This window comes from Hypomesus nipponensis, chromosome 10 (assembly GCF_054491055.1).
Source record: "Hypomesus nipponensis isolate SF chromosome 10, ASM5449105v1, whole genome shotgun sequence".
Taxonomy (NCBI): Eukaryota; Metazoa; Chordata; class Actinopteri; order Osmeriformes; family Osmeridae; genus Hypomesus; species Hypomesus nipponensis.
Window position 1 is genome coordinate 9,181,557 of NC_140370.1, and position 22,150 is coordinate 9,203,706.

Here is a 22,150-nt window from a genome sequence, read left to right on the forward strand (position 1 = left end):
TATTCAAACAGATGTAGCTTAAAAGTAGCTAAACATGGTAGCTAAGAATACAAATTCTTTGGCCCAGTGAAGGGTGGATCAGACCGCAGGAATACTTGTTTTCAACCCTGTGCCATCATCATGTAAGAAGAGTAGCAAGTTTGAAGATTTAGAGGGACGGTAGGTGTAAATACAAATTTGATTCACTCAAAATAACTACTTGAGGTAAGTGATAGTTTACAATAGAGTTATGTTTTCTATGCGTGTGTGTGTCCGATAGTTGAAATGGACCAGGGAGACCCTTCCCCACTTAGGCATTTTGTGGTGGCAAAAAGGACAATCAACGCTGTGTTTGATCTGCTGCTGGAGTATGTTAAAGAAGGATCAGAGTTTGTGGAAGGTAAGAAAATCCATTAGAGCTGCCTATAAATATGTGCGCTGACGTTCATTGGGGATCCATCTGGTCCGCAAAGCGATCAAAGGAATCTTGACGTGCTCTTGACCTGCTGTGGGATGGCTCTTGTTAAAGTCCTCATGTTCAGGAGCATGTGCAAGAGCATGTCTCCATTCATGTGTTTGATCATGGTTTCCAATGGCAGCGACGTGGCGTAGTCCAGACCTGGAGCAGGTTGCGGTGGAGGAGCAGTGCCTTGAGGTTCAGTCCTGCGCCAAAAAACTGGCCGTCATCCGTGAGGTCCTGGCTCGCAGGCACATGAAAGTGTCCTTTTTCGGCAGGCGAGTAGAAAGGTTCTGCGGTTAAAAAGCGTCTGGCCCAATCAATTGCTTTGTTGCTTTGGTGGAGCGACCTTCTGTTTTAATTTCCCATCTGGCTTGAGCAAACCACTTTTGAAAGTGGGTTTTCAGGGAAAAATTCAGAGGAGGTCATTTGACAAGAGAGGTTTTCCACCGTTGCCAACTTGCAGGACAAGCAACGGGAAGAGCACAGTTATCAACGCCATGCTGCGGGACCGGGTGCTGCCCAGTGGCATCGGCCACACCACCAACTGCTTCCTGCGGGTAGAGGGCACTGACGGAGACGAGGCCTACCTCACCATCGAGGGGTCAGAGGACAGGAAGAGTATCAAGGTCAGGGGTCAGGGGTCAAACTAGTAGGTTCTTTACTGTTTGTGTGTCATTTATTGAAGCATTCTCTGCAACACGAATGGTGTTTTTTCATACAGATGATATGTTTATGAAAGGAACCGCTGGCTAGGGTATTTGTCTTCATCGATGACTACAAAACTCTACACTCATTTGCTGCCACATTGTTGTTCAGAACAAAGCAACCCTGTTTAAATACTCCTTTGCAATACAAGCTTCACATTTGCATCGTGCCTATTGAGTGTATTGCAGCTCCCCCAAACCCTCTGCTTTCTCTACCCTGCTACTGTACTAACACCACTGCTACAGACAGTAAACCAGCTGGCCCATGCCCTGCATATGGAGGCCATGCTAGACTCAGGATGTCTGGTGAAGGTGTTCTGGCCTAAGTCCAGGTGTGCCCTGCTGAGGGACGACTTAGTTCTCATGGACAGGTACTGTGAAGCACAGTCACATACACTGTACACAAACAAACATGTTCATTTGACAGACAACAATTGATTGAAGTTTAACAACAGCCCGGGGACGGATGTCACTTCAGAAGTGGACAGCTGGATCGATAAGTTTTGTTTGGATGCGGATGTCTTTGTACTGGTTGGCAATGCAGAGTCCACACTGATGAACACAGTAAGAAAGAACTCTAAACTGTTCACAATCTCAACCGTTGCTGTTCCTCCTGCTCCATATCATCACATTTAAGCTGCTTGATGTCTTCTACTCTCTACAGGAAAAACTGTTCTTCCACAAAGTGAGCGAGCGGATATCTAAACCAAACATCTTCATTCTGCACAACCGCTGGGACGCCTCTGTGTCAGAACCTGAGTACATCGATGAAGTGAGTCAGAGACTGACACAACCCCATTAGGGGTCTGGATATTAATCCTGCCAAATGGGGCTCATCATGCTGGTGATTGATGGAATGCAAGAGGCAGAGAGAATTAAGTTGGACCAGCTTTAGATGTCTCAGAGTAATACCCAACCATTACGGCAAACCATGTGGCAAAATCTTCCACAACTTTATCAACGGTGGTCTTTGGAGAGATGATGCTGCTCCTGTGGCAGTGCGTGCATGACCTGGTGATGCCCCCTGCAGGTGCGAAAGCAGCACACGGACCGCTGTGTGAACTTCCTGTCGGAGGAGCTGAGGGTGGTCAGTCCAGAGGAGGCCCCAGGGAGGATCTTCTTTGTGTCGGCTAAAGAGGTTCTGAGCTCCAGGACGCACCGGGCCCAAGGCATGCCCGAGACAGGTGAGACAGGTGAGACAGGTGAGACAGGTGAGGGACCAGAGGCATGCCCGACACAGGTGAGACAGGTGAGACAGGTGAGAGACCAGAGGCATGCCCGAGACAGGTGAGACAGGTGAGACAGGTGAGACAGGTGAGACAGGTGAGGGACCAGAGGCATGCCCGACACAGGTGAGACAGGTGAGGGACCAGAGGCATGCCCGAGACAGGTGAGACAGGTGAGACAGGTGAGACAGGTGAGGGACCAGAGGCATGGGATGAGGGGGAGAGGAGGTGGTAGCCGAGTTGTTCATGTTATTTGTGAGGGACCGCAGTGAGAGGAGCATCCATACGATTGACATATTTCTGACATCGTAGGTGGTGCTCTGGCAGAAGGTTTCAATGAGAGACTCAGCGAGTTTCAGAGGTTCGAGAGGACATTTGAGGCAAGTAAACGGTCTCGAGCGGCCCATTATTGAGGTGTAATGTGGTTTGTTCAGTTTTGTTGCGCTTTACTTACACACTACATTTGATTCACAGGAGTTCATCTCCCAGTCTGCAGTCAAAACCAAGTTTGAGCAGCACACGGTCAGAGCCTGGCAAATCATCGAGGCGGTCAAAGCTGTCATGGACTCCATCAACATCAAATCAGCTGAAAGGAAGTCAGTATCTCCATGTCCCGTCTTACTGTACACCCATGGAGTGACCAGCTCAAATCAAATATTTGGCCTTTAGATTGGCTTGAACGAGGATGTCAAGGGAAATTCTGTATTTTGTTGATGGCGGTCAGGATCTATTCTCTGGAAGAGAGAGAGGAGCAGAGGGACCGGTTGGAGTTTGTCCGCGGCCAGCTTAACCGTCTAACCGAAAACATCAAAGAGGGGATCAAGGCTCTCACAGAAGAAGTGGCTGTCAAGGTAAGGGACACTGGGACACCAATATAATTATCTTTACAGGTTGGGGGACAAATTGATAATGGCAGACAATCTGGTTACATGGTTATGGTGGAAACACATTTTTCCCAGCTGAAATTAAAGCAGGTTGAAACTGAATAAACGTCTTAGGTGTGTGACATACAAGGAAAGCTTAGAGGGTGCTAAATGCCAAATATGTTGATAAAGAAAGTTCAGTGTAATCACTACCAGGGTGAGCTGATTCATGATCACAAAAGGGTTTTGTCTTTGGCAGGTTGCGAGAGCCATTGCAGAGCAGATCAGCTGCCTTCCCTCGCTGGTTGATGAGTTCAGCACAGATTTTAACCCAACGCCAAACACATTAACAGCCTACAAAGCAGTAAGTTCCCCTATAGATCAAACGTCAGTCTCCTGACTGACTAACATTAAAGCCTCTTTGACCCTTCACTCCTTTGTATCCTGCATTTGCTTTATCCTGACTTTTAACCTCACCGCCACATGCAAACACACACTGGTTCAAACACACACACAAGCATTCACCCTCACATACACGTACATACACACAGCAGGGTAGTGCATCCACTGCCTTAAACAGGATTAAAGAGAAAGCCTCTTAAAGTCTTGCAGTTTACTGTACCGTGTGGGTGACTCGTGTGTGTGTGTGTGTGTGTGTTTGTGTTTGTATATGTTCTCAGTTCACATTTGTGAAGAATGAAACTTGCCTGTTCTCTGTAGCACACGTGTGTACTGCATAACGGTACCACTGTATCAACTAGTAATCATCTGCCTACTCTCCTCATCTTCCTCCTTTCCTTTCACCATTTCCTCTGCAGAAACTGATTGTCCATGTGGAGGACAGGATGAGCAGTTCTTTGGGTTATCGTTGTTCTAAAGGGATCATTGGCAGTGTGCAATCTTCCCAGACAAACATGATTGGTAATTATTTAAGCCATTCGTTCATTATTCAATTGTATCACTTGTCTTTATACGGTTTCCTGTCATCATCACTCGATTTCTTTTGCTGTGTGTGATTGTCCATTCACAGAGAGTATTCGCCCCTTGCTGCCCCCTGTTGTGCAGGAGCAGCTGCATATCCACTTACCTAGCCGGAAGTTTGACCTGAACTATGACCTCAGTCTCGCTACCCTCTGCACAGACTTCCAGGAGAACATAGAGTTCCAGTTCTCTCTTGGCTGGACAGCATTGGTCAGCCGATTCATCGGTCCCTCTGGTGCCAAACAAGCCTTGACAGGCATGGAGCAGAGATTAGGCCAACAGGTTAGCACAGGATGTGATCAATAAAGGTTGTTTATTTTACATTTGGTTGTTTAATTTACAAGGTGAAAATGAATGCACACTGTATTTGGGCTAACTAAGTAATGCGTGTTTTAAGTAATATGTGTTGTCACATTGTTTCCATCTTCAGACTGCCTCCTCCTCTGGTCCACTCAGCCTTCAGACTCAGAGGGAGAATAACCCAGGAAATGAACTGGTCTTCTCCATGGCGACTGGTCTAGTGTCACTAACTTCCCGGGCCTCCATGACTGTGCTTGTCATTGGCGGAGTGGTGTGTAAACTTTTCACTCAGTTACTGCACATGTATATGCCAAGTTTTGTTCCATTATTTTGTAATCGTGTGCTAAAGTAACTAAATGAAGCTAAGTTCACTTCAACCCTTGCTCACAATGACTCGTGTATGCTGTGACAGCTAACGGCTACAGTACTGCTAACACCGACACGTCTGCCTCATGGCTAACGCTAACAGGTCGTCTCCTCCTGCCCTGTGTGGCAGGTGTGGCGTTCAGTCGGCTGGAGGCTGATCGCTCTGTCCGTGTCGCTCTACGGCCTGCTCTACCTGTATGAGAAGCTCACATGGACCAACGCCTCCAGGGAGAGAGTACTCAAGCAGCAGTTTGTGGAGCACGCCACACAGCGGTTGAAGGCCATTGTCCCCATGACAAGCAGAGGCTGCAGTCAACAGATTTATCAGTGAGTCACGGGGGGTGAACCCACATTTATCTGCTCTTCTGCTCTCTTCTGGAATCAACTAGTACTGCAGACACAACTCTTGTTTTTGATGTCAAAGTCTGTGATATCCAAGATCAGAGGTGTGTCTTTGACTAGATAGCAACATAACTGACCCTTTTCCTTTTGTCAAAAGGCATGTGGATCAAAGTAATAGAAAACATCAACACAAAGCTACAGGATTTAGCCTGACTCTCACCATTGATCCTTTTCTGTCAACTGTTTCCCACCTTAGTTCTAACCTCTTTTCTTGGATGTGGCAGGGAGTTGACAGAGACATTTGCTCGTCTGTGTCAGCGAGTTGATGTGAGTGAGGTGGAGCTGGAGGGCCAAATCCGCCACCTGAGTTCCAGGATCCAGAGACTGGAGAAGGTCCAGCAACGCTCCAAAGCTCTGAGGTTTGACAAGGCTCCTTTTATCTCAAAGCACTCTCTAAGCTTTGCTATGCTCTGTTGCCCTCTAATTAATTTCATTTTATTTAAATATAAAGTCTGTTGTGTCTTTTAATACTGGCATTGGGTTTGAAACTTTTCTCCATATGTGACTTAAATTGTATCTTAAATAATTAGAAAATTGACTGCAAGTTCTGTGATTAACACCCTTTAAGCCTACAACCGATAGGTAAACTGGTAAATTGAAAACAGCAAATCCAATAGTTGTAGTTGTATCCAATTGATTTTTGGGGGAAATCTTAGATGTGTCCATGCTTGTGATTTAGGCAGTGAGATACTGTATCAAATCAGTTCAGTGTTAATACCCTGTCCATTGTTTTCTACAGAAACAGAGCCACAGACCTGGAGTCTAAGCTTGATGCCTTTTCTGTCCAGTATCTTCAAGGACATGGGAGGAGCTGAGCAACTGATGAACACAAATACAGAGATAGATATATTTTCTTCTTATTTTTTACAATTGCATGTTGGCAATAAGCGTACTGTTTGTGTGCATTCACACTCTATAGAAGAAGATACAGTACAATGATAAAAAAAGATAACAGTTTGATCAAGCTGCTATGTCAAGTGCATGAAATATTGCAATATATATGGTACTTGGATTTTAGAGATAATGTAGTTTACCATTCTGAATAGAATTGGATTGGATTATTTCCCTCATCCTCTTCAATTTTATAAAGGAAAGTGCAATAAATATGACTGTTGAGATTACTTCAATAGTTGTAATCAAATTATGATATTTATGAGATGGAAGGAAATAAAATATCAATGAAACCAACTGTTGCTTGCTAATTCCAAATCCATTCTAATTAAACTAAGAAAATAATCTCAACTGAACCATCTTTGATAGACAGCTATTGGATGATGCCAGATGGAACATTATGGAGCAATTAATGTCAATTTATCAGTCGGTTATAACCAGACTTTTTACGTCAAATAGTTTGTTTTGAACATTAGGTATCACTGCCTGTTACAGAGCTCTGGCGCCACCTAGTGCTGTTTTTAAACTAATTATTTATTTTGGCAGGGCTGCAGACTGAAAGTGGTTGGTAGTTGACTTGAAAACAATTACATATGTGTAGTGTTTTGTGGCTAACTTCAGGAACACCAACATACAAATTCAATTATGTATCAATTCTTTAATTTCTAAAATATCATTCAAATATTGATTATAAACCTGTAATAATGTCATTTAAATATTGACTATAAACCTGTATTCATTCATCTTTACAGAAATACAGTAGGCTGTACAGAGGCATGGATATTGGTCAGGGATTAGAGACAACTACAAAACATGCTTACAAATAATAATCGAACAGTGCTTGTTTACACACAAAATGTTGCATATCAGTACAGCAATACCTTGTTGCCATTTTTGCAAAAATACATGGTTGCAGTCAGTGTGTAGCTAATACAGTGTTTGCGCTGTAAGGTTCAGATGGATCTTGATGATGCAGCTGGCCATGCTATAGAAATATGTTTCTACATTGTAATAGGTAATAATTACATCATACTGTTTGTGCCCAACAGTTTCATATGAACTGTGCAGTTCACAGTGCATTAAGAGAGTTTTTTTTACATAAATAGAGAATTTACATACATTTTCATAGTACATTCTAGAAGCCAATCTCATGCATTCTGAACCTAAATGATTCACCTGAGTCGCTATAGTTCCAAAATCCACAATCTTCTAATAGCAGAGGAGATCATTGTGCTGACACAGAAGTAGTACAACTTTGGGAGATCATCATGGAAATAGTGATTTGTAAAACTGAAAAAAATGAATAAAATCAGACTAGCCTTAAACCCATCCTGTCACATGTTGAAGATTGAATCTTTGGATAGGATGAATCATTTATTGGTGATAGTCAATAAACATTCCATGGCAATTCATAATGAATTAAGTCATCAAATTATCCCAAGTATTTTCTACTAATCTGTTCTAAAGAGTCAAAACCAATGCTGTGTGCTGAGTAAACACAACTTTAACTTTTTGTTTGTGAATTTAACAACTGGTGCTTGGAAATCTCGGAAAGACAGATGTGATATGGGTGTGGCGCGGCACTATGCATTGTTTTACAAGGATGTGACAGTCAAATCCACTACCTGTCTCTTTTTCTAAACTTTGAATGCAGTGTCCAGTATTAATGACAATTCTAACTTTTGAAACAATGTTTAAGTAGGTATACATTTGATCAGGCTGATTGTGGTGGGATCTTATCTTAATCAGAGCCTGACTTAAGTACAGTAACAATTAGCCGGTTCAGGCAATTCTACAACAACAAAGAAGCAAGAAGAGACTGGCAAGGGCCAGAGGCATTTGATGTGGCAATGTTAGTGAAACAGATGGACAAGAGGGTGTGTGTGGGGGGTTTGTCTGTGTGTGTGTGTGTGGTGTTTCTTTATTTTTCTATCAGGAATTATGTGTCCCTTGTGTGGGTAAATCCTGATGTAGTAATTACCTTTGGGCTGAGGGAAACAAATTAATGGCGCCAATCGCAGTTACATTTAAGTACCTCACACATGCACACAGGCACTCGTATACACACCAAACCTCAAATTGGTTAGGCTGGAGGGGGGGGGGGGGTTATAGTAGTGTTGTACGAGTGGCAGGCTGTGCACTTGCAGACATGGGAGATAAATCATCTGTGACTGGGGGAGAGACTCTCAGCACCCACCTGGACAGAGAGGGGAGATTGATCTCCTAAAAGATTACTGAACACAGAGACACTAGGCAATCACAGTGACTGATTCCTGCCCGGAAGAAAGAATGGTATGTGTGTGTGCGTGTGTGTGTGTGTGTGTGTGTGTGTGTGTGTGTGTGTGTGTGTGTGTGTGTGTGTGTATGTGGTGTATGCAGAGGCAGATGTGACAGTGCATTCCTCTTTCCCTGATCCAGGTTCCTATTTAGGTCTACCTCAGGCAAGGAAGTAGCTTCATACTGTAGGAATATTCAGGGAAAGAGGGACACAACACATAGCATAGCAAGTACAGAGGCAACAGAATAGTGACAATCACAGTAGCCTCTAACATAAAATATATTGTTTTCTATGACTTGTGCAGTTGATGCAGATTCATTTAGTATAAGGCTTTATTACAAAGTGTGATTGCCAGGCATGCATGGCTTTTAATTCCTCTATTTTGAAACATCTTTTTTTTTGTCAATGTTGTGTTCTTCTTTGGGAATTCCCCATTACTGTTGTGCAAACCCATTTCAAAAGGACCAAACTATAAACTCCACTTCACTGAAATGGTGTCTCCTTACACAGGAAGTCCCATAGAGTGCAAGAAAAAGAGATTTGTGGTTTATGTGGTTGGCTTTTAGTCTATGGCTGTTTGTATTATACGGCGAGTTGGTTGCAGTCACTGTAAAGATTTAGTAAAGTTGTTTATATTTCCTAGAGATTGTTGCAGTTATTTCATTTTCCACCATGATAGCATCCAAAGCTTGGGTGTCATTCACCTCCAGTATTCAGCTCATCTGTTTTATTACTTTCTATAACAAACTATTCACCAGCCACTTCCTAAAATACACTCTCTTGACATCATATTGAAGGACATCATATTTGCAGCCATGTTTGGCAACCCACTGGCCAAACTGGCAACCCCTTAACTACTGGCACATTGTTTCCCTATGGGCTCCAGAATACCTTGTCACATATCCCCCATGTCGAATGCCCTCATTAAAAGGTCCAGGTCTCCGATGTTGGCAGCCTGGTAGAGCTCTGGCCGGTCCATCATGGAGATGGCAATTCGCAGGGCGCCCCAGATGTTGGCTGACATAACCTGGTGAGTCTGGCGGTGACTTTGTCTCTGTTGATTCAGTGCTGTCAGGAAGTTACTGGCTGCTTCTCTGTGGGAGGGCCAATCAGAAGAGAGGGGATGTTTACAGTGCACAGCCCTGCACAGTTTGAACAATTATAGCAAATCTTGCTATTGCCATTTTTAAATGTTTCCTTCTCATCAATATCACATGCATGCACACCAATATTGAGAGATGGGAGACATTTTCACATTACTATGGTTTCCTAAAGAGAAGAGAAGATAAACATGACATGAATACTGGCTCATACTGCCTCTAACGCTCAGTGGTGACCTAAATCCTCCAGCTTCTCATTCCCGCTCTACCTGTGGGCCCCAAGGTTGATGCAGCTGATCCCCAGGTTGTAGCGGGACCTGATGAACCCTGGCTGGAGCTCCAGCGCCCGGGTGTAGGCCTCCACTGCCTCCTCACTTCGGTCCCCGTTGGCCAGTGTGGCCCCCAGACGGTTCCACAGCAAGTAGTCCTGGAAGGAGACCCAACATGTCATGAAAATATGTGTGTTTGTGCATGTGTGTGTGTGTGTTTTTGTTTGTACCTCTGGTCTGACAGATAATGCAGCGTTAAATGCCTCCACAGCCTTGTCAAACTCTGAGCTGAGGTTAAAAAGGACCCCAAGGCCTGTCTGGAGGTCCGGGTCCACTCCATCTGTGTTCAGCAGAGCCGCGTCCTGGAACAATCCTTTCACCTCTGCCAGCTGGCAGCTGTTACACACACATAAACACACACACACATCTTCAGATTGCCGGCTCACTGTGCAGTCTGAGCACATTAAGACTGTTGCTGAAGGGCATAGACACAGCAAGTTTGACCAAAGTCAGCAGAAATGGAAGTTGAGAATTAGACAACGGCATATAAATGTTTTATAATTTTTGGGGGGCCAGACATGGCAAAAAGGAGTCTACTCAATGCATTATTAAACCAAGAATATTAAATGTTCATTCCATGTGTACTATATTGAATATGAAATATTTATTATATAGAAAAAGGACGAACTGTATCAGGACCCTAATAAATCAAATACATTCAATATATTGAATGTCTTAACTATTGAACTGATCAATCTATTACCACAGGGCACTGCACATACATTAATATATTCTTCCGCAAACCAAATGCCAAATCCAACCCTACCTGCCCAGAGTGGGTGTGTGGGGACCCCTGCGCGGTGTGGCGGGAGACCCCTGCAGCGGGCTCCTGCTCCCCAGGAGAAGGTGCTTGTAGCGGGGGTTGTGGCAGATCCAGCGGTGCAGCGCCTCACCGGCCTCCTTCTGCTGGCCTGTGTTGGTTAGACTCACAGCCAGGGCCATGAGCGCTGGCAGGTTGTTGGGGTTGAGTTCCAGACACCTGCCACGAGAGATGACACAGTTAACCACACTACATGTGGTTTGTCTGTGTTCTTACAGTTCCTCCAGTACTTTACTACTGTACTAGTTGGAGCTGTCAAGTGGATGAAATAGACGGCAGATCATTTCAAGAACTCCTATAACAGTCAAAAAGGACCAAATAATTAATAATTCAAGTAAAATTGACAGTATATGAGCTATGTGATATACAGTAGGCTAAACATGATTGTATTGATATGAGATATATATTATTTATATAAAATCACTATGTGATATCATGATCCTTTTCCATCTAACCTGGCATCTTCATTTAAATGTAAAATGTAAACAAAAGTCTATTTAAAAGTCTATCAGCATCTTGTAAGAGAGAGTCTGTCTCACCTCTGAAGTGACACAATAGCTGCTTGTTCATTTTCATTCTCAGCCTGTGTCGTGCCAAGAACCTGCCAGGACTGAGGAAACAGAGGACACTGAATCATAAATATAACTCAACAGGTTTACAAGCCTAAACTAAATGGTCATTTAAAAAGTGAAATGTCTTATAACCGATGGATGACTGCCGAATGTATTGTTCAACTCTTTATGGGCAAATGTCACAAACATTTATTCAGTTTCATGTACAGTAACACTGTTATTTTTTGTGTCCTTTATTTTACCACTGAATCCTGAGGATCTTGTAAGATGGCCGCCTCAAGCAAAAGGACAGCATTGTTCAGGTCACCCTCTCTGGCCTTCTGCTGGCCCTCTTCAAAAGCATTGGGCCACTCTCGATACGGGTTATTGGTGTGAAAGAAGTAACCCTTTAAGGCAAATCAAGAATGAACCCTAGCACAGATCTTCTAAACATACAGTAAATACATAAATATAATGACAAGTTACCAAACACAACAGTTGAAACTACGGGAAGTCCTTGAAAGGTAATTCAAATGTTTTGCCAATATTCAGATACTGATTAGTACTGGAAAGGTTGTGCTGTCAGTATTTAATATTAGCTGTGTATAAAATACTGTCAGAAGGACATGGACAGTAATTTTGTATAATTTTCATATGACAATAGGTGCATAATACATTATTCCGTAGTTGCTTAAAATTAGACCATTGTTAAGTGACTAGGGCAGACAGTATACCACAATGTATATCCATAATGTGTATGACTCACAACTATGCATCATCCCATTACATGGCAGAGCAGTGCTGACCTCAGCTATTTAGGTTAGAGGGTGGGCATCATGTTCAAGGCCACAACAGACAAGATCTCCAGAGCAATTTGAGCCCTTGCAGTCCAGCTTCACTGCTGCCTAAACCATGTACCGTACTGTAGGTCATGTGACGATAACAAAACAACAACATTGATCCTGCAGTTTCAAACATTAATCATTATATTGTCCGGGCGATACTCAGTCAAATTAGCTTCCCTTTTTTCCATGACGTTTCACATGTATCTCATAACATGCTTTATAGGCTGGTATTGTATTTCAAGAAACTGTTCCCAGACCGGTACTTCAGGGCAGCTCTTTGGGGGTTAGCGCTACTCCTAATGTTGACAGCAGCCATATGCTCAGATGGTGATTCAAGGACAAATTCTGCCCTACAACATATGAACGTCACAAACATAATAGCTATATATAAAGAGAGCAACAATATAGATAAATAACTTTAAAATATATTTTGTTAACCTGTACCAACCGTGAAAAGGACTGAGAAGATTCATATTTCAGCATGTTAAAGTATTGTTTAAAACAAATACCATACACATATATCATCATTTATGCATTGTTTTATGACTCTGCGATATTAAACATCAGTTGTATAAAAAAAAAATGAAATTCCTCTATAAATAAATGTTAAACAGAACAGGACCGCAAGATCCAAATGTGTTAGGTGTTCTAAAGCAGGACTGTAAAATCAACACCCCCTCTCTCTCTCCGCAGCTCTCTCTATGGTCTCTCTCTCTCTCTGCAGCTCTCTCTTTGGTCTCTCTCTGCAGCTCTCTCTATGGTCTCTCTCTCTGCAGCTCTCTCTATGGTCTCTCTCTATGCAGCTCTCTCTATGGTCTCTCTCTATGCAGCTCTCTCTTTGGTCTCTCTCTGCAGCTCTCTCTATGGTCTCTCTCTATGCAGCTCTCTCTATGGTCTCTCTCTATGCAGCTCTCTCTTTGGTCTCTCTCTGCAGCTCTCTCTTTGGTCTCTCTCTGCAACTCTCTCTATGGTCTCTCTCTATGCAGCTCTCTCTTTGGTTTCTCTCTGCAGCTCTCTCTTTGGTCTCTCTCTGCAGCTCTCTCTATGGTCTCTCTCTCTGCAGCTCTCTCTATGGTCTCTCTCTATGCAGCTCTCTCTATGGTCTCTCTCTATGCAGCTCTCTCTTTGGTCTCTCTCTGCAGCTCTCTCTATGGTCTCTCTCTATGCAGCTCTCTCTATGGTCTCTCTCTATGCAGCTCTCTCTTTGGTCTCTCTCTGCAGCTCTCTCTATGGTCTCTCTCTATGCAGCTCTCTCTATGCAGCTCTCTCTTTGGTCTCTCTCTGCAGCTCTCTCTATGGTCTCTCTCTATGCAGCTCTCTCTTTGGTCTCTCTCTGCAGCTCTCTCTATGGTCTCTCTCTCTGCAGCTCTCTCTTTGGTCTCTCTCTGCAGCTCTCTCTATGGTCTCTCTCTATGCAGCTCTCTCTATGCAGCTCTCTCTTTGGTCTCTCTCTGCAGCTCTCTCTATGGTCTCTCTCTATGCAGCTCTCTCTTTGGTCTCTCTCTGCAGCTCTCTCTATGGTCTCTCTCTCTGCAGCTCTCTCTTTGGTCTCTCTCTGCAGCTCTCTCTATGGTCTCTCTCTATGCAGCTCTCTCTATGGTCTCTCTCTATGCAGCTCTCTCTTTGGTCTCTCTCTGCAGCTCTCTCTATGGTCTCTCTCTATGCAGCTCTCTCTTTGATGTCTCTCTGCAGCTCTCTCTTTGGTCTCTCTCTGCAGCTCTCTCTATGATCTCTCTCTCTGCAGCTCTCTCTATGGTCTCTCTCTCTGCAGCTCTCTCTATGATCTCTCTCTCTGCAGCTCTCTCTATGGTCTCTCTCTCTGCAGCTCTCTCTATGGTCTCTCTCTCTGCAGCTCTCTATATGGTCTCTCTCTCTGCAGCTCTCTCTATGGCCTCTCTCTCTCTGCAGCTCTCTATATGGTCTCTCTCTCTGCAGCTCTCTCTATGGCCTCTCTCTCTCTGCAGCTATCTATGGTCTCTCTCCCTCTCCGTCACCCCGCCCTCTTCTATACACTGATCACAGACATCTTTTAGCATTCCCGCAGCGCAGCCTGCTTCCCTTCAGACAGTGACAGATAGATGAGAGAGTCTTCGTAGATCAAAGTATCAACCCTCTTGTGTTTGATACTACTCAATAGTTTTCATTCAGCTGTAAACTGTGTTTACCCAATAGAAAGAACGGTGAGCTACACAGGAGGACATAAGGGGGAGATTAAAATGCCCATAAGCTGTTACTGACATTCTCATAGAATTAATGATGCAATGTGAAAAAGAAAAAAAAGAGTTACCTTTAACTCTAAATAACCCCTAAACCTGACCCTAGGAATTAGATTTCCCCAAAGTGTCTGTTGACCCCAATCTTAACCTTCACCAAATGGGTTATGCATAACTTGGTGTTCATACAGAATTACTGTCCCTTTGGTTGGAGATAGGTTTACCTGTGCTTTAATATATCATCTGGTCTTTGAATACTACATACATTAATGGCTCATATTGGGGTATGGGATGAGCGTGGAGGGTCTTTGTACCTTCTCTACTGGAGAGACTGTGGGGGGTGTTGGGCCTTCGGGGTCCATCTCCTCCAGCCAGTTCCTCCGAGCTAACTCCTCCCACTCTGCCTGCATCTTGTCCCAAAATTCTGTGTCAGACTGTGAAGGAAAAGGAGAGAGAGATTTAACACATCACTGCCACCAAACTAGGGAGTAACTCTCTCCAGTAGTCAAGAGGTTTGTCCCTTAACACAACATGCAATAGTGTGTGCCGTATGATTGTGAACCCAATACCTACATTATAAAAGTTTAGAGGTAATATATGTAACCCCCACTAGATCATAGATACAGTATTTGTTGATGAACAAGACAATTGAGATAAGGTACCGAACTTAGATAAGTACTGAATTTCAATATACCACACATGAAAAAACAAGCTATAGTAAATACTTGAAGAACATTTCAGTTCTAACGTCATGTTTGTCTTAGTGACACCACTTCAAACAAAGAACAGTACTTCAAAATCTGAAAATTGGACCCAGAACAAAAATCCATAATTTCTCATGGTTTACTGAGGCATATTTTTCCCAGCGCTTGTCAGTTCAAATGAGTCTCATTCGACACATTTGTAGTGAACCCAACCATAGAACCCAACAGAATAATTTAATCATGTGCTCATTGAAATGGAAGCACAGTGCAGTAAATAGTGTTCATCGGAAGGAAAACAGATGCCTATTTAGCCAAGTAAGGAAGATGGCTGTGCCAGTTGGCTCTGATAAATTGGTAAAAGGCAGTTTGGTTTGACTTGAACCAGAGAGGATTAGTTGGATACAATAAAAATACAGGTTCTGCTTCTCTTCCAAGTATTGAATCAAATGAGCCTTTGTATTTATTTGAGTCATGGTGGCATTTGTCCCATTAATGGAAACATTTTCAAACACACACACACACACACGTACACGCAGAACGCACTAATGCAGTTCTCTTATGAGGGAACTCATATTATTTTATTCCCTGGTCAAATCAAGGCTTAAGCCTAACAGTTTGTTCTGAGGTGATCTGTAGAGACTCATATATTACTGTAATGCAACATGCAGTCAATTGGATATCTTGTATAACTTAAGTAACCCAACTAAGATTTGTAGCTTCATATTTGACTGAATAGTCAGCACAATTAGTAAGGTTGAAATGATACCACAGTATGCACACAGTTCAGTAACATTAAAATGAAAGGAGATATGTAAGGTGAAAAGGGTTAGAGGAGGTAGAAAACTGAGAGGAGGTGAAGGGAAGAGGAGAGAGGAGGTACCACACCGAGAGGAAGAGGTGAGGGGAGGTAGAGGAGGAATGTGGATACTGAGAGGGGGAGGAGGAGGAGAGAGGTGGAGGACAATGGTGGAAAAAAGTATTTGTTATTATCCAGTCATTAGTAGTTAGCCTCAGTCTGGGCCTATACATAGACACTGTGAGTCATGTGACAGTGTTGTCGTCTCATTTTAGCCTGACTCCTTTGTGCTGTGTGACGAAAACTCAGCTTATCAGCTTTGGCCTTTTTTAGCCATTATTCACACTGGATTAAGTTTCCACTCTCACATCGAACACATAGACAGGAGCCGAGAAAGGGCATGTACAGACACAAAGTCTGTATACTAGAGATGCATGTGAAAACAAAAGAGACATATTGTACAAAAATTCTTAACGACAATGGACAAGAATTCTTAAAAAAGCTAGAAGCAAGAATCCACATTTGACTAAATGCCTCGAGGGCATGCATTTACAGTAATAACAATAATACAAATTATGTCCGTTTACGGTAAGACTTGGGTTTAATATTGAAACTGACAGTTGTATTCAGGACAATTCTCCATATTATTAAGAGTAATGGTCTAATGTTTTCTGTAGGAAAGTGACTCTTCATGTAATACTATTTTATCTGTGATTTTCCTCTGTCTAAACACCTTTTTTGTATTTTTGTCTGTTGTTCTTCCTTACTGGAGCTCACTCTTTCCCATCTCATCTTTGTCCTCCTCACTTCCTCCAGTCATCATTCAATAAGTCTCTCTCTCTCAAACAGAGCTGGTACACAAACTTGTCTTCCTCTCCCTATTCCCTCTTTTCTCCGTCTCATTCCATTCCTCCTTCCTTCTTTTACCACGTGTGATTGTCCACCATCATTCTTCCTAGTTCCCTATGTATTTTTCATCTACCTCTCCCTCTTCTCCCAGCTGACGTCAGTTTATAAGTCTCTCACTCTCTGTCCTGTCGTCGGTCATCGACACCTTCTTCCATCTTCATCTGGCACTGTCTCACTGGTCCTTCCTTTGTCAGGCACCTAAAACTACAACTCGGTGGTTCTGAGCTGTGCAGATAAGCTTGTTTTGAAATGATGTATGAGACGGTGGGTCCATATATCTCTGATCGTGGAATTATACGTTGATCCAAGATGATATACGATCTGTGACACTAGATTAGCTGACAGTAACTCTAGATGTAGATGCTGATATTGTGATACTGTCTTTCTAAATGATGGATGATAGTCTTGGGTTGTTACACAATGTGTGTGTGTTTCTGTGTTTGTCTCACCTCTACGGCAGCCTTTGCTTTCACAAACTCATCCTCCATAGACTGATTTCTGGCCAGGAGGGCACGGCCTAGACGCCTCTCTCTGCCCACGCAGCAGTCCTGGGGAACACAGATGGCAACACACACACAGACATAACACAAGGGAACAGGTCAGCCAACACCCTCAGCTCTAACTGTGAGAGGTCACTGACACCTCCTTTGCAAGCCTGTGGAAACTAAGAGACAGAAACATGTCCCCCTGCTTCCTTTTTCCAATCCAGTGTCAGTATCAGTAACAGTAATTTTATTCATTTTTCCAGATATAAATAGAGAAACATAGACCTGTGCTGCTGATACAAAATCAATATCATCTATGCTGTTGACCTCGAAGGAGTTCTTGGTGGATGGATCTGTTTTGAAATCTGCAGACCTGTTTGGGGAGAGAGTAGAGGGCAGTCCATATCAAATCAAATTCTATGAAAAAGCAACATCACATGCAACTCAGTTTTACATTTCGCAGGGCATATTTCTATAAGTGCTTTATTTACCACAATAGTTCGCTGGAGGAGTGTTGTGATGTGCACCTCTTCTCGAATCTTCTCTTCCTGCCACTGTTCAGGGAGCCTTCCGGTTGGAGGTTCACTTCCTCCCATTTGTCCAATGGGGAGCTGGAGAGACTGACTGGACATGGGAAAGGAAAAGAAGCATGAAAAGAAATATGGACTGTCCAATCAAGCCTGTACGCCGAAATAAATCCCGAAATGATAACCATACAATGACACAACCAGTTTCATCAAAGTAATACCATGTAGGTATAGGTGGGTACGGCAAAGTCATAATGCATGTTGTAATAGACAGGAACGTGAGCACTAACTGAGACCTGAATCGAGTGACACTCTCTCTGGGGTGCGAGGGCTTGGGGACGAGCGGTCCACCTCCACCTGGATGAGCTCTGTGTCCTCGGGCCTCCTCCTGCGGGGGCTGCTCTTGGCGCTGCCCCTCTTGGGGACCGTGGGGCTCCGACGGGCCCTGCTGCTGCCCTTCCTGCTGTTGAAGCCACTGGAACTCTCCCCAGGCTCACTCAGGTCCACCAGGTCCAAGGCTGTGGACAGAACTGAAGCCCGTTTTGAGTGTTTCTTTATGTTTTGGTGGAAATCAATATGGCTTTCCAAGGGTGTCTAACTGAATACTGATTATGAGGATGATTCTCTCATACTGAGGAATGGCTGGCTTGTAGTAGAATGATTTGCTTCATCCACCATGGAACACGCTGGCTTATATGGCTTAAGAATCCTTTGAGGATGACCTATGCTTCCCACTGAGCCTAAGGGTTTAAGTCAAGCAAATTCACTTTGACCCTTATTGACTTCTTAGATATTATCATGGTATCTGTTTCAGGGAAACATTTATAATAATGAAAAAAAAATCAGGGCATAAATGTCAAGGCAAAGCAAAGCCCGAGAAGAAGATTTTACAGACAAAGCAAGAGGTAGAAAGAGAAATGGAGCAGATTAATGGTGTGTAATGAGTTGCGGAGGATACCTGCTGTGTTGGAGGTGACCAGCCGGGCCACAGGGCCGTCGATGCGGCTTTCTGACAGGAAATCATCGATGGAGGGACTCAGCAGTGGGCGGCTCTCTTGCTGCTCACCGACCAGCTGTTGGGTAAAGAGAGGTGACATTAAATGACACCAAATGGAAGTATGATGGTTGAAGAATGATACGTGCATCGTATAGCGCAGTCATATACAACATGGATATTCTAGAATGTTTCAGAGATCCCAGACAGTTAAAAGACAAGAAACAGAAAGTGAAACACCAACCAAACTACTTGAAATCAAAACCAATTTGATCAAAGAGAACCTTAAATAGAATACAACATGTATTTTGTATCATAAAAGCTTAAATTGCAACCATGCAAGTACAGCAGACAATGTTTTCATGTTTTTAAATCTCTTAGACCAAATTATTGCATTGCTCATCTTCTTTTATTCTAAACTCTAAAAGCAGGCAGCCTATTTGATCATATTCATAGTGGATTGGACACATTCCCAATTCAAAATGCAAGTCTTGGATTGAAGTCTATGAAATGAGACTGTTGGAAGCATCTTCCAAAGGGTACATGTAAGTAGGGTTTGCATTCTTACCCAGTGAGCCACCTACACATAATTTACAAAATGTAAAATGTAACTTTGATTGTAGCTGTGTAGCATGTAGCTGTGTGTGCATGTGTGTGTGTGTGTGTGTGTGTGTGTGTGTGTGTGTGTGTGCATATGTGTGTGCGTGTGTGTGTGTGTGTGTGTGTGTGTGTGTGTGTGTGTGTGTGTGTGTGAAATGCATTTCTGCCTGTTTGCGGTCCTGATTGTGACAACATGGGAGTCTGCTCGTGCTGGACCCTGTGTGATTGGAGCTGATATTACTGTAAGGGTGACCTAGAGCTAAAATTGTCTCTTGGTGGAATCGCCAAACCATTACAAAAAACATTAATTTTTAATAAGACATTTTACATGGCTTTTATGATCACCCTCTCCAAATGAGTTGACCATGAAGAGGCTTTATTGGATGGCTTGGTCGCTGGATGTAGAATAGTTGGCAGTGGAAATGTCACAACATTGAATGCATGTTAAAAATATATATCTGTGTGTGTTTGTATGTGTTTATCTGCATATGTGTGCATGTGGGTGATTGATAAAAAGTCCTATTGTTGTTACACAACCATCTTTGACAAAACTCAGTTTTGTTCCGTTCAGTCCATGAAATAAACAAAAGACAGCTGGATACTAATATGTTTCGACACACACAAGAGACACTCCAGTACACTGATATCAAATTAAATCACAGGCAAATAATCACTTGATTGTTAAGCATGGCTTAATCCCTGGTGGTAGCCCTTTCTGACATCAATCTGCGCTCTTTTTTTCATCCTTATCCACACGAGATGTTTGAACTCTACCACCCTAACATGAATGGGACTGGACATCCATCCCATAGTGTAGTGGATCAAATAAAAGGGGTGTTGTTATTTAATGAATGTACGGTTGCAGTTTATGATGAGGTACAGAAACATGAACGTTCCTCCAAAAATGTAAGCTACGGTAATTTCAAATTGTAATATTTTTTTGCAACTACTAGACCATCCATTTTTGTTGTAAGGTTTTACGGTACCCCAACCTCCTTTCATTCGTCATGTAAAAGTAATCTCAAGTAAGGTGTTCCCCAGTGCACATTTTTCATTAAGTGAATACTACAATGTAGAGGTCCATCAAGGGCCTGTTGGCATATGTTCAATTTCTTAATAGAGGGTTTTCAGGCCACCAATACAGACAAAAGACTCAGACAAAAGAGTGAACCTAATGAAACACGAACAGCACACACATCTTCACATAACCGTACTCTGCACACATACACACACACATACACACACACATACACACACACATACACACACACATACATACACACATACACACACACATACACACACACATACACACACACACACATACACACACACATACACACATACACACACACATACACACACACATACACACACACATACACACACACATATCATAAAATACATTTACGCAATCTGCATATGTAAGGGAATTAAAAACACTTCAAACTGAAAGCGTTTGTGACTTGAATATGTAACCAAAGCCACAACAGAATGTATATATCATGAGGCAACACAACACCGGAGCAATAGCAAAAGTCTTTGCTAAAAGGCCAGCATTCTAGATTTCTTACTCACTTTGCTCAGAATAATGGCATGCTGGATGAAAACAACATGTTTATACAGACAAACATATATAGAAAACCTAATCAAAAGATGAACGCTTGGAACAGTCAAGCAAAGGGTAAAAGCTGAGCCACTTTTTGGTTTGATTTGTCATTTACTGGTTTGTCATTTGACAAGTATTGAGGTTCTGATTTGGTTCATCAGTTTGGGGATCTGCTGTTGCCTTTTAATTGCAAGAGGAGTGATATTGAGAGGTAGGGGTAAAAATGAATTGTGCTAATTTTATGTTAATATCATCAAATGGATGATGAAATGTTCAGAATTAACTACATTTATTGTATTTCATTTTTTGGGAAAGACAAAGCTTTAAGCCATCACTTGCAATAAATGCATACTGTACAAGCAGCAAGCATACCTCCAAGCACAAGTTGTGGTGGTGATAAGACAGCGTTGATTCAAATCCCTGGAGGGCTTGTGAATTATGTACACCCTCTGACGCAGAATTTATCGTGAATAGGTTGACTGCCTGACTATTCAAAAAAACATGTGCAGAGTTTTAACGGATAATGTGTGATAAAAAACAATATAGCAAAATAAAGAATAAGTTACTACTGTATACCAAACCAGGAAGGGCTTGTTGCTTCCTGATGGTGGTTGTCATGCCCACCTTGGTTGTCACGCTGAGGAGGGGGTTTCCTTCTGAGGATGCCTTTTTACCCGGAAGCTCCTTCAGCACCATGGCAACAGCCCTTTCCCCTTTCCCCTACAACAGTGAGATCAACAATGACTTAAGTCAGTAGTCACAAATCCTTCCTATTCCAATTCTCAATCAGGTTGATTTCCCAAAGCTTTTTTCCACACGGATGTATGCTGTATGTTGGATGTGTTGTATCATATCGTATGAAGAAGGATTATTGAAATATACCTGTATGCTTAAGATTGAACATGTTACACAAGCTAGCAGATGGAGATTGTGATATTCAATTGAAATCATTCCAAAACTCTTTTGTACGTCATATTCTTCTGTCACATCGTGTCACAGCAGTAGTGTATATCCCACAGAGTGAGATGGACCTTTTCTCAATGAAATATGGTTTTCTGTGGTCCTGACGGACTGGGGACTGCCTGGATGTGCACATACATAATGATGAGGAAAGTATTTAGAATTTAAAGTACATGTCAAATAAAATGCAAGACCAAAACAATGCCGGAGTAAGTCTAGAGTATGTCTCCCTTCTTTGAACTCAATGAGGAACATCGC

At 42.7% G+C, this 22,150-nt stretch overlaps 2 protein-coding genes across 4 annotated transcripts; one reads left to right on the top strand and one right to left on the bottom strand.

Moving 5' to 3' along the window:
* The first annotated feature begins 11 nt into the window (after positions 1-11).
* On the top strand, positions 12-6,209 carry mfn1a (mitofusin 1a). Its single transcript, XM_084707302.1, has 17 exons — positions 12-379; positions 579-714; positions 903-1,065; positions 1,390-1,514; positions 1,599-1,707; positions 1,808-1,915; positions 2,174-2,336; positions 2,682-2,749; positions 2,844-2,965; positions 3,094-3,220; positions 3,492-3,596; positions 4,051-4,153; positions 4,263-4,495; positions 4,644-4,784; positions 5,010-5,206; positions 5,506-5,640; positions 6,021-6,209. Exons 1-17 carry the CDS (start codon positions 265-267, stop codon positions 6,094-6,096), a joined length of 2,226 nt encoding a protein of 741 aa, XP_084563428.1. The 5' UTR covers positions 12-264; the 3' UTR covers positions 6,097-6,209.
* Positions 6,210-9,345: 3,136 nt separating this feature from the next.
* pex5lb (peroxisomal biogenesis factor 5-like b) lies at positions 9,346-21,646 on the bottom strand. Of its 3 annotated transcripts, XM_084707760.1 has the most exons (14): positions 21,557-21,631; positions 18,688-18,802; positions 18,026-18,259; positions 17,694-17,826; positions 17,443-17,575; positions 17,167-17,265; positions 14,623-14,742; positions 11,514-11,657; positions 11,239-11,309; positions 10,646-10,858; positions 10,560-10,575; positions 10,050-10,208; positions 9,820-9,977; positions 9,346-9,544 (listed from the first exon to the last, which is right to left on the bottom strand). In XM_084707760.1, the coding sequence occupies exons 1-14, from the start codon at positions 21,626-21,628 to the stop codon at positions 9,346-9,348; spliced, it is 1,866 nt and encodes a 621-aa protein (XP_084563886.1). In that variant the 5' UTR covers positions 21,629-21,631. The 3 variants fall into 3 exon arrangements, with proteins under 3 accessions (XP_084563886.1, XP_084563889.1, XP_084563888.1); XM_084707763.1 differs by lacking the exon at positions 10,560-10,575 and having other exon boundaries at positions 10,050-10,215; positions 17,488-17,575; positions 21,557-21,646; XM_084707762.1 differs by lacking the exon at positions 10,560-10,575 and having other exon boundaries at positions 10,050-10,215; positions 17,694-17,813; positions 18,016-18,259.
* Positions 21,647-22,150: the final 504 nt, after the last annotated feature.